This window comes from Girardinichthys multiradiatus, chromosome Y (assembly GCF_021462225.1).
Source record: "Girardinichthys multiradiatus isolate DD_20200921_A chromosome Y, DD_fGirMul_XY1, whole genome shotgun sequence".
NCBI lineage: Eukaryota > Metazoa > Chordata > Actinopteri > Cyprinodontiformes > Goodeidae > Girardinichthys > Girardinichthys multiradiatus.
Window position 1 is genome coordinate 31,908,898 of NC_061818.1, and position 12,237 is coordinate 31,921,134.

General features: G+C 36.4%; 1 protein-coding gene across 2 annotated transcripts in view; it reads left to right on the forward strand.

Moving 5' to 3' along the window:
• Positions 1-12,237, forward strand: part of LOC124863683 (zinc finger protein 385C-like) — a 213,753-nt gene that overhangs the window by 90,367 nt on the left and 111,149 nt on the right. For both annotated transcript variants that reach the window (XM_047358112.1, XM_047358113.1), the window contains exon 3: positions 6,795-6,884. In XM_047358112.1, coding sequence (XP_047214068.1) covers positions 6,795-6,884 — 90 coding nt within the window. The remainder of the gene's footprint in view (positions 1-6,794; positions 6,885-12,237) is intronic.

The following is a 12,237-nucleotide window of genomic DNA, read 5'->3' on the forward strand; positions in this document are numbered from 1 at the left end:
ATTTAAAACTGACTTTGCATCATGCAATGGGATCAAATACATGAAACCTCAAAGGTACTTTGTGTAACCTGCTACCCAGGGGGCAGCTATAAATCAAAATGTCTGCACTCAGTGATATTTGCCACCAAGGAGACTAAAAAGACTCCAACAAATTACTTTCTAACCCTTCCCTTCCCTAGTTTATTTCTCAGCTCATAAAGTAATTTAGCTGATATAAAGCTAATATGTTTTTATTTGCTTCTGTGTTAAAATTCTTCCTAAGAGTCTCTTCAAGAAAACAAACAGCTAAACAAAGGGACTACCACTTCCTGAGATAACAATAGACAAAAAAACACCCTATGGGCAATTGGTTGTGAGACACCTTGTTTTCTGCATATATCCTTGTGGTGTTGAACCCAAGTAAGTTCCTGTGGGTGGGTCACAGCAGTAGAACACTGACAAGCTGGAGGAGTAATGATGTCAAGGACAAGATGCTAACAGGCAGCAAAGGATTTCATCTATTTTCTCTCAGCTGCTGCATCTTTAGGAGCTATTAACCCCATCCTGCCTGACTGATAAAACAGTCAGATTTCTTGTTGATGCTAACTAAGTGAAATTCTCCATCAAACCTTCAAGCATTTGCAGCAACTAGTAATGTAATAAGGGCTGGAAATTAATACCAGCCAATAATTAATAATTTTGGACATTTTTAGTTTCATAATCCCTTAACATAACAAATGAATTATAATAACATTTTTGAGGCAATAATAACATTACATTTTACATATAACATAATAATTTATTACAGTGCTAGTTATTGTCGTAAATGTAATCACTGCATCTGAGAATGGTATAATGCACAAATAGGACTGAACCTCTTAAAAAGATTTTTTTGGTGTTTTTATTCATGTCGTGCATCAAAGTAGGCTGATCTATTTATCAAGGGTCTGTACTGGAAGCACACTAGAAAATGAATTACTCTGCTCAACAGCCACAAAACCACACTCATTATGATAAGGCACATCTCATCTTTCATAACCAAAATTACAACAAACCAATCTGGGTCACCCAGGCAGCCGGTTCCCAGCTGCTCAGTCAGCTCAATGTTCTCATTGTTGTGGAACATACATGTACCGCTCGACCCCCTCATATGTTCTGACAACAGTATTAATGTTGTCTTCATTGCTCCTAGTCTGTCTCTGTATAAATTCTGGCTGTAATTCTTCCCCTAACTAACTTTATCGCAGAAATGCCATGTTGACCTCTGGAACTGTCCAGCCTTTGCTACCTTGCCCCCTTGTCAACGACCTTAGCCTTTTGTTTGGCTATTTTCATATGTGCATTATATTTTTCCACTTTTTACTTTTCCTAAACTAGTTAATAAATGTCTGGCTGTTTTTCTTTCTAGAGTCAAAAATGCATAAAACGTTGAAAAGAGGTTCCTAGTCATGAAATGTGCCTTTAAAAAATTGCTTTCATTATTCTAGACTTTAGGAAATATAAATACCTTTGGTAATTCTAAATGACCTAAAACAAGAAAAGAAATGTAAGTGGGAAAATGGAAAATTAGTAACATTCCCAGGAAACTAAATTATTCAGATTGTTAAAAAACAAATATAATGCTTGGCAGCGTTGAGAAAAGAGACAAAGAAAATTCAAAAACATTGACAGAAGTACAGTTAAAATTGCATACATATATTAAACCCACATGGCAAAACAATAAGGTGTTTTCTTCAGGAATAATATTTGATCAACATGACTATATTAAAGTAAACTATGCTGGATTGAAGAGGTCCTAACTCTATCCTCTTCTCTTTCCTGGCATTTGGTAGCAGAATACTGCTTCACACCTGATTTGGCAACACAAAAAGAGGCCCTTAGGAGCTCATTCACAAATGTAACTTTCTTTTCTTATCTGAACAAATCAGATTTTACTGATACAAACATTTGAAAACTGATTCATCTAAAATTCAACGAAAAACTGATGGAAATTAGGGGTGTTCCATCAATTCACTCGTGTTAAACATTAATCACATCCATACTCCATACTAAATCCCTTTATTAATCTCATATCTGAAGAAAAAAACAAACACAAGACAAAAATATAAAGACATGTAACAAAAGGATTGTGTCTGGTATTTGTGTCAAGCACATGGACACAAATACTAGACTTTATTGTTGCCAAAACAGTGAAATAAACACTCAATTTTATTGTTTTAATCATAAAAATGTTTCTCAGTAGAATGCTCTGACTTGAACTCTGTGTTCCACTGCAAAAAACCCTCAAATCAAGCCTGCTGATGTCTTGTTCCCTTCTGACTTTTAAACACACGCCTGGCTATCTGGAGCTGAGGCCTACTGGCACGCACTCAGGACACAGTCCAAACCATGTCAAATCAGCAGTCTTCACCAGGGGCCAAATCTGCAGCATATAATTGGCTTTTAATCAGCACCCTCATTCAGGCAAAAAGTACAGATTAACTCAGCTTGGGCTCTGCTTAAAATAAGCATTCATAAATGTGTGTGAAAACCTCTGACCCATCGCATCCAATCATACACAGACAATACTGCGCTCCCTCCCTGCAGTCCTCATTTTTCCTCTCCTTCTACATTTGCATTAGGAACCCAGATTTACTTTCTTCCCTCTCTCTCTCTCTTTCTGTTTCTCCCCAGAACGTGTTCAAAAATTTCCAAGGATGTTGGTTTAATTTTTACAGGAAATGCACACCTCTGCAGTCAAAATCCACTCAGTATTTCACCTCTGTACAAGGGTGAAGAGAAACACAAGCCTGTATGTTAACTCAACAAGCCTGACCTCAGTGACACTTTCTGCACTGGAGGGTCTGTGTAGATAATCCAATATTGAGAATTTAAAATGAGTGTCTTTATGAAAAAACAGCCGGGGTTCAAGAGCATAACATTTTAGATGAGCTCGTCTCATCTAATCCGTGCCTTTCTCTTGGGTGAGCCGTGGCGTTTATGCCTGTAATGAAGTGCACTGAGATGAAAGCCTTTTTAATAGGATTTAGTTAAACTGGGACACAAACCAGAAAGTCGGGGAGAGGGAGAGCAACGCTTCCCCATCTTCACTGGGAACGTCATTGTTACTTCTCGTCTCGCGGAGAGCTCACTCACAGGCTGTGATTGTCTAATGAATATATGTCACTTATTTATTGGCTATGGAAAATGTCACTCTCAGAACTCACATTTTAATACTGTAATCATGTCACTTCTTTGGTTGTTTTTTTGCTTCTGTTTAATTTTTCCTGTGAGCTTGGGAGTTTCTCAGTTGTCTGCGTACCGATTCCTCACGTCATTCTCCGTTTCATGAACAAAGAATTATATGTGATACAGGCTGAGTCATTGTGGTACGAGGGGCTGTTTATCTTTTTTTCTCAGGTGACTATTTTCACAGATTCTGTTCTGAATTGTTTGTGTTGCACAAACTGCTGCAGCTGACTAGGTTCAGACTAACATGTGAATTACATGCAAAGACTAAATATTCAAAGCCTTTGCTGTCAGATGAGACTTGAAAGTAGCATGCCTTTACAAACTAAAGAAACCTAGGTTTTTCTTTCAAACACCAACACAAGAAATCAATACACAGCACCCCCTACACAGAACTGCTTGTGTACCAAAATTAAAGTGATGGGAATTTAGGGAGAAATGCTTTAGGACTGATGGACTTGGCTATAATTAAAATAAGACATAAACACTGATTGCAATAAGCAAGGCTTAAGCATTTTATTTTTGCCCACTGGTGGATTTTTGAGAGAAAAAGCATGCAAAGTTGTCAGCAGTAAGGCGATTTTACTGCATTTCTATGTCCTGTGTGTGAAAGTGACCCCGTGAAAAAGTGTGAATGCAAGAAACTGAAAGGTAAAATATGTATCCTGTAAGCAGAGATGCACCGATCATTGACTTTCTGTCTGATGCCTGAATCCGTAAAGCTATGACCTGCCATTACTGGTTTGAGTTCATTTCAATTTCTCTTTATACTAGATCTGTCAACATTTAAAATATATATGTGTTATACTTTGGATGTGTAGATTGACAAATTTTACTGTGAAGACAGTCAACTTTTTAACTTATCAATAATTATTAAATCATTAATTTATTCAATTTAGCAATAATGGGGGCATAATGCACCATATCAGAGTCTCTGCTTATATTTCCTGTAGAGTTAGTAGATTTACAAAAGAATGGCAACATTTCCAAATGCAGCATGTTCCACCACAGATACAACTGTATTCTTCAGAGGGAATCATTTTACAGTTTACAAAACAGAAAAAAAAAAAAATTTTGCATACCAGTAAAAAGAAAGCCGTGCGTTGTTGCACTGAAGTGCTCAGCCACAGAGATCCAGTATGTGTGACCGTCGCTGGGTTCAGCTCACTCTGGCTAGCCAGCGATCCTGCTGCTGTTCTGATGAGTTTGGCTCATGACCTCCTTGGAGTTGTGGTGCCATGTTGGTCCCCCGTTTATTGTTCTGTCAACATCTGTTGGGCCCGATAACAGGATTAGACCAGCCCCCTATAGTCCTGCTGAAACTAGCCTGGATTAGCCGACAACCTATCTCTTCATACATGTCTGTGTTTGTATGTGTGTAGATTTAGCAAAAAGTCCATTCTCTTTGTCCTTCTAAATAACCTACACAACATAGAAAGAGGCTAGAAAAAATGCATCTTTCCTATTATCCTATAGATAATTTTTTCCTTTACCTATTTTACGGTAACCCTCCAAAGAAAGCCGTGGATTCTCACATCATCCTTTCATTTCAAAGAAAAAAAATGCTTATGGTATCCAACCAAATGTAGAACTCTCTCCAGGAGATGGGCATATTATATTCAAAGTCTGCCATTTAAAGAAAACATCTAAGGAGCAAATACAGACACTTAATGACAAGCAGCAAGCTATCCATAGGACTGTGGAATAGAAAGGGCATATTATCCAAAAATCATCTAAGAATAATTGTGTATGTTCAGATTCATCTAAATGCAATAAAGTTCATTTAGGGCATGTCAAAAAGTTGTTGAAGAAGAAAAATAAGTAGAACCTTTTACAAAACCAGTTTGATCACATGATTTCAGTTTCAAGCTGCATTTCATTTACGAAGACAAAAATTATAAAGGAAAGTCCAACAAACAAAGCACAAATATAGAGAGCTGCATTGAGGGCCTTAAAAGAATTGTATAAGAGAAAATATTTTGCCGAAAATTGTTATATATCATCATTTTATTTCTTTTGCCACCTAAGTACTGCTATGAATCAGTTCTGGATGTGACTATGGTGTGAATTAAAGTGATAGTTTAGAATTGTATTAAATGGGATTCTGTTAAAATATCATAAGTAGTTAATGTTTTACGGCTAGCATACAGCTCTTTTGGGATCTTTATTTAGTTTAAATCCAGTTTTGTAGGTCCCAGATGCTGGAGCTAACAGCACACCTGAGAGGGACTAGGACCAAAGAGGACTAATACTATCTTAAAACAACTATAAAGGTGTTTTATGAACATTTAAATCACTGTCGCAAACAAACCGGGTGTTTTTTTTTACACAGAAGTTAAAGATTGTTTATATTGGAAATATTTTTTCTGAGTGAAACTTATACTGAGAATCGAACATGTAACACCTTTTCAGACAAAGTAACTGATAGAAAAGCAAATCAGTATAAAAAGGAAAACTATTAAAATGATTTAAATAAATGTTTTTTAATGGATTTTTACATTGATTTTCTGTTACGTAGCAACTCTGACCAGAAACACTAGTTTTGTTCTCAGTACATGTTTCACGTGAAAAGATCATAACTGGTGCACTACTTCACACCTCCATTTCCCGTATAAGTAATCCTCTTCTTAATAATCCACTTCTGTGTAAATAACTTATCAGTGCAAACATGACAAGGCTTAGGTTCACAAAATAATGTTCTTGTAATCTGCCATGATATTTTGGAGTTTAAATGGGTTTTAAGGTGGTACAGATTGGTTATTGGTGGCTCCTCCCAAACTAATAGATTCAGCTAATATGGATTTATACTGAAGGACAAGATCGAGAGACGTATATATGAAAGATAAGATATTAATGTTTCTAAACTTTTAATCAGGTCCTGGCCAAGATGAAAGGGACAAAAGAAAAAAAAGACAAAAAATGATAATAAGAAGAAGCTATTAGTTTTGTTGGAAGGTAAAAAAAAAATCTGACTAAACAGCTGATTTGTCTAACCTTTTCAGTATTTTATGTATTTCAGGGGTGTATTTATCAGTGCATAAATATGTATTTATCATTAACTATTACTAATATCTGCAGATTAAGTGTTAAGGACAAAGAACAGTTTCTGTGGTTGAAGATGATTCTAATATGATAAACATAGACAAAAGAAACCTGAACATGCTGATAGAAGATTCAAGGTTGTAGATTCTGTTTGAGGGCATCATGCTTCACAAAACGCAAAGTTGTACAACAATAAGACACATGTTGGGAGCATCCTCAGCGTCTGACTAAGATATAAAAGGCACACATCCATGGTACCAAGATATATTGTACAAATCTCTCTGGACTATGCGACCCATGTCCCCAGCCTCCTCTACATCCCCACGGAGTTCATGCATCCCAGTTCCCATTTCCCATGTATTCCCCCACTGAGAGCATACCTGCCAAAGTGGCCAAGCTCTTGTGACATTCCTGCCAAACTATGCACCTGCTAACACTTGAAGCAGGAATTTACCATTTTTTTTCTACTTTTAAGTGAAAGAGATGTTTTTAAGTCTGTGTGAGAGCAAATTTACTGTGTGTTTTCCCATATCTCTGTGTTTCAGTGTCAAACAAAAAGGCTGGAAAGAAATCTGAACTTTACTCCCAGAAGTCAGAACAGAGTGGTGTCTGTGGGAGAGAAACTCAACACACGGGTAAATACAATTGTTGAATCACCTGAATGTTTGTTTTTTTTTCTTTTGGACTCCAGCTGTGAAATTCGATTTTTTAAGGCAAAATTGAGCAAATCAGTCACAGATAAGAGTAGATCATGCAGCCTATCAGATCTACATTTTCTTTCATAAACACCTTTTTCCCAGCACAGAGAGATAGAATAGATTTTGGAGACAAAATTACAGTGAAAAAGTATGTACAGGTTTCCTATGTTTTTTCTTTTTTGTCAGTCTTAAAAGTGTCAAACAAAAATTAATTTAAAAGATAGCCCGAGTGAAAACAAAATACAGTTTTTAAATGTTTTCATTTATTAAGGGAAAAAACTATCCAAACCAAACTGGCCAGATGTGAAAAAGTAGATGCCCACTAAACATAATAACTATTATTAGACACATCTGCTATCAAGCATTTGAGATACAGTTCAATTCAATTCAGTTTATTTATATAGCGGCAATTCACAACACATGTTGTCTCAAGGCACTTCACTAAAGTCAGGTTCATACATTCCAATTAATCCTAACCATCAAACAGTGCAGTCAGATTCAGTTATTTATTCAAATGGGATAAAACGTTTTTCTATCTAAGGAAATCCAGCAGATTGCATCCAGTCAGTGACTTGCAGCATTCACTCCTCCCGGATGAACATGTAGAGACAGTGGACAGTCAATGGCGTTGACTTTGCAGCAATCCCTCATACTGAGCATGCATGTAGCGACAGTGGAGAGGAAAAACTCCCTTTTAACAGGAAGAAACCTCCAGCTGAACCAGGCTCAGTATGAGCAGCCATCTGCCACGACCGACTGGGGGTTTGAGAGAACAGAGCAGAGACACAAAGAGAACAAAGAAGCACTGATCCAGGAGTACTTTCTATGGGAAGGAAAAGTAAATGTTAATGGATGCAGCTCCTTTAGTTGTTTCACCTAGAAAGAAAGAACAGATAAACTTTGAATCAGCTGAAGGCTTTTAACTGCATTTTGTGGACATCCTGATAGTAAAGAGTTACAATAGTCCAGCCTTGAAGTAACAAATGCATGGACTAGTTTTTCAGTTAAGCCTAAAGATACTCAGACTTCTGCCAGGTGTAGGTTTAAAATGATCTTTTAATGTTACATGCATGTTTCTTTTGAATGGAGTAAAAGAGTCCAGACTTAAATATGATAGAGAAACTATAAAAGGAGTAAAAGATTAGTGTGATGGCAAAGAGGCCTTCCAACCTCAAAGACTTGGAGTTCACCACCAAAGACGAACAAAATACCAATTTAAAATGTGTAAAAAGCTGGTCGGCAAGTATATTAAGGTTTTTATTGTTGCAATACCAATTGTCGATTTATTAAGAAAGCTAAAAATTATTTTTGATATGCCTTTTATAAATAAAATAAAAAATTTAACTGTAAATACAAGTATTATGAATAATTTGGGGTTTAATTAACTTCCACTAAGTCTCTTATATGGCTGTGGAAGACTTTTAAAGCAACTTTGAAGAGTTGCTCTATTCTGCCTCGAAGATTTTAAAGCATGAAAGTCTATTTATTATTATTTATTTGTTTTCTGTGCCCTGTGATGGACTGGCGACCTATCCAGGGTGTACCCTGCCTCTTGCCCATAGACTGCTGGAGATAGGCACCAGCTTCCCCGCGACCCACTATGGAATAGAAAATGACTGACTGACTGTTTTCTGTGTTTCTTTGAGCCAATAAGAGGTAAATTGCTGGCTCTTTTTGCATCCTTCATGTTTTCACACAGTGAAGTTGTTAATTTGAACACACCTTCCATAAAAATTTGCATAATCAAAACAAATTTGGCAGTGTGGGAGATAACTTTTTCACAAATATTGTTTTGAGTAGATTTAGTCTAATAATACATTAAATCATCACTAGGAATCTTTATTTTGTGTTTATTCTGGTTATCCTGGTCTGATATCATAATTATTTAAATTTGCTTGAAGATCTGAAACATTAAAGTGTCACAAAAAAGCAAAACTAAAGAAAATTGCTTTATTATCCAGAAAAAAACAGCCTACATCAAAGTTGTCTCAGTTTTTCAATTATTATCTTTAAAGCAGTACCTTAATAGCCAACCCTATTAGCATGCCTCATCTGACTGCATTAAATTGTGTCAGTCTTTAGGTCAAATTAACAATTCAACATTAAATTCAGAATAAATTTAATGTTAAGAAATTGCATAGCAAACTTAACTGTCATGTTGTTGCTATAGGTATGTTCCCTGTTGTGCACATATAATGACTTTTAATTATGTTTAAACTCAGCTATGTGCCTTTCGGTGCAGCAGTTGTTGTGGTAGTGTAGGCTTGCTCAGTAAAACATGAGTCTTTATTCAAGTTAATTTACCAAATGTTTCCTGCAAAGTAAAGTAAAATATCAATGTTTAATTTTTATTTAATTAGAAAAATTAAAAGCTGCTTTAAGACCCTCTAACTAGAGATTCAAGGTCTTTATATTGCACCTTTCAGTGAAACTGACATCAGTAGAGCTGGAAAACGTATCGGTACAATCAGCTAAACCAATTATGATAACAGCGCTTCACAAAGATGCCTGCGCCCTGTTAATATGAAATTAGAAATTAAACACAGGTTATATCTCCAACAGAAACACACACACTTCCACTGAAACAAAATGAGTGTGGGAAGACAGCCAGACATAATCCTTTTTATTTTTGGTCCCCCTTGAAATGAAAATCTCATTACTTGATTGTTGTTCTTCATAGCTGGTTATTTGGCTATACAAATGTACTGCGTATGTTGCATAATATCCATAATATTGTCATATATCTGCCAAACTGTAGTTGTAGAGCACTCATGCAGACAAATGTCACAAAGTGCTTTACAGAGTTTAAAAACTAAAAAATACATTTACAAAATAAGAAAGAAAGAAAGAAAGAAAGAAAGAAAGAAAGAAAGAAAGAAAGAAAGAAAGAAAGAAAGAAAGAAAGAAAGAAAGAAAGGGATTGCTCTAAAGTCCCCACACAGCCGACTGGGCCTCCCCAGACAGAAATTCCTCCCACCAACTGGCACGATAAACTTAACCTGACTGCACTCTTTCACAACTATGATTGAATTGGAATTTCAATTCATTTCTACATGTAGTTCAATAGCTACACTATGTGGGAGAAATGCCTCAACACTGTGGTCTATAGATTGTTTCAGCTATTTTCTGTGCCTCCCAGTAATGCAAAAAAAAAAAAAAAAAATGCATTTGGAAGCCACTGTCTAAGCAGCAGATATTTCCAGACATAAAATAGAATTATCATCTTTAGGTGATCACATACTGAGAATAACAGATTTTCTTTGCAGTGATGATGATATAATTTAAATAATAATATGCAATAAGCCCATATCTTTCTGTAATGATTGCTGGGGTTGCTGAAATAGCTAAATCATCAGACCTCTGTTGAGCCCCATGTATTGTTCTAAATTTTCCAATATGTAAACTGGAGACCATTTTCTATTTTGTTATCCCTGGTCAAGTAAAAAGAGTAATTAGTGTTTTAACAGTCAAGTATTATAAACTGTTTTAACTCAGTGGCCTGAGATGCAAGTGTTTAAACATTCTTTGGGGTTGACAATATTTAAATGAGATTCGTATGTGTAACTGTTTCAGTGCTAAAAAACACAATTTTATCCTCAAAGAATTTATTAGGTAAGATTCTGTCTGGTGGTGATATATACACCCAAAACTATTTTATCATTAAATTAGTAGAATTACTTTTAAGGTATCAAAGCACATTTAAAAACAATCTATGAACTGCTTTAGAAAATGGAAAAAATGTACTGTAAGTATAAATATTTTACTACAAGCTGACACTTAAACATTTCATTACACATGTCCACAGACCGTATGTTTGATATGGCAAGAGGACACCTCTTTGTTCATAATATGCTACAAACTTGTCATCTTAAAAAAAAAAAGCATAAAAAAATGACAACATATCTGGAAGAATTTGCAAGCTTTTGTTGGCTGTGAGGTCTGTTATGCTTTAGTGTTAAATGTCTGCTTTATGTCCACTCAGAATTTAACATAAATAATGTGGGTTTACAGTGTGTAAAATGTGGAGAAAGACGGAGTTTAAGCCCTGGATGATACATATGCTCATAAGTAAACTAGGGTGGGTTTTTACACACCTTTGAGATGTTAAACTCACTGTAATTGTTTTAGTACTTTCTCTTTGATAAAATGTATCAATTATGAATCAAAGTACATTCCACAGCCACTACAGGAGAGTGTTGATGGCTTTGTGAATTGAAGAAAGCAACAGTATCTTTTTCTGTCAATTGCAAAAAAGGAGAGTTGTTGCAAGGGCAGCGTTTCACGCTCTCCACTTCTCGCCCTCGACAGAAGTCGCCTATCTGTCTATTGTCTCACCAAGACGTTGACTCGCTGTCACTCCCTCTATCTCTTATCCCGATGCTTCTGTCTGTCATTCTCCACTGTGCTTCCCGTTTCTTCACAATGTTAGCCTGTTTCTGTCAAACTGTTTCTTCTTGCTGGCCGCTGCTCTGGCTCTGTCTCTTCCTTTCTTTTTATTATATATAAAACCACATCTGTCTCTGTGGGTGCACACACCCCAGGCGTGTTCCTGTTCCCATGCGTTTTTGATGATGAGTTCCCAAGCGCAAGAACGCACACACATGCACCTAGGTCCATGTCAGCATATAGGCATGCTTGCAGTTATGTGTGCATACACAGATGGTTTGCAGGTGTAGATGTATTATAGCCCAGTTTGTCTCTTTCAGGCAAGATTCCAGTGTCACTGCTCATTGTGCAGTGTGCTCTTTGGTTTCCTTTTTCCATCCTGTATATCAGGATCTGTTCCTGCCATTGGGCCTTAGATTCCCTCCTAGGATTATGAGTCACAATTTGGATCTCTTTATCTTGGCTATTATTTTTTTTCTAGAAGGTCAGTTGGCCTGCATCACTGTACTTTCACTGGCTTTATATTTTTTTTAACCTGGAATATGATTTAGGGTTATGTTTTTGGCAATAATGATTCAGAAATGCTACAAAAAATCAGCCACCGTTATGCTTTCTGGTATGACTCATACTTGCACTGTAGTGACACAGTTACGCATGCATAAACATTAGATTTGTACATTGGTGCCCACATACTGTTGCTATGTAGTTTTATGTGTGTCTCTTTGTTTATTTGTGTGTGTGTGAGTGTGTTTGTAACGTGGAGGAGGGGTGGTGGATGCAGATTGTGCATGGTCCACTAGACCCCTCCTAGTCAAAATGGAGCTGTCTCAGCTTGTCAGCATTAGACTCGTGTGGCATCCTGATTTACCCCGACACTCAGCCACAGGAAATGATGGGTCATGAA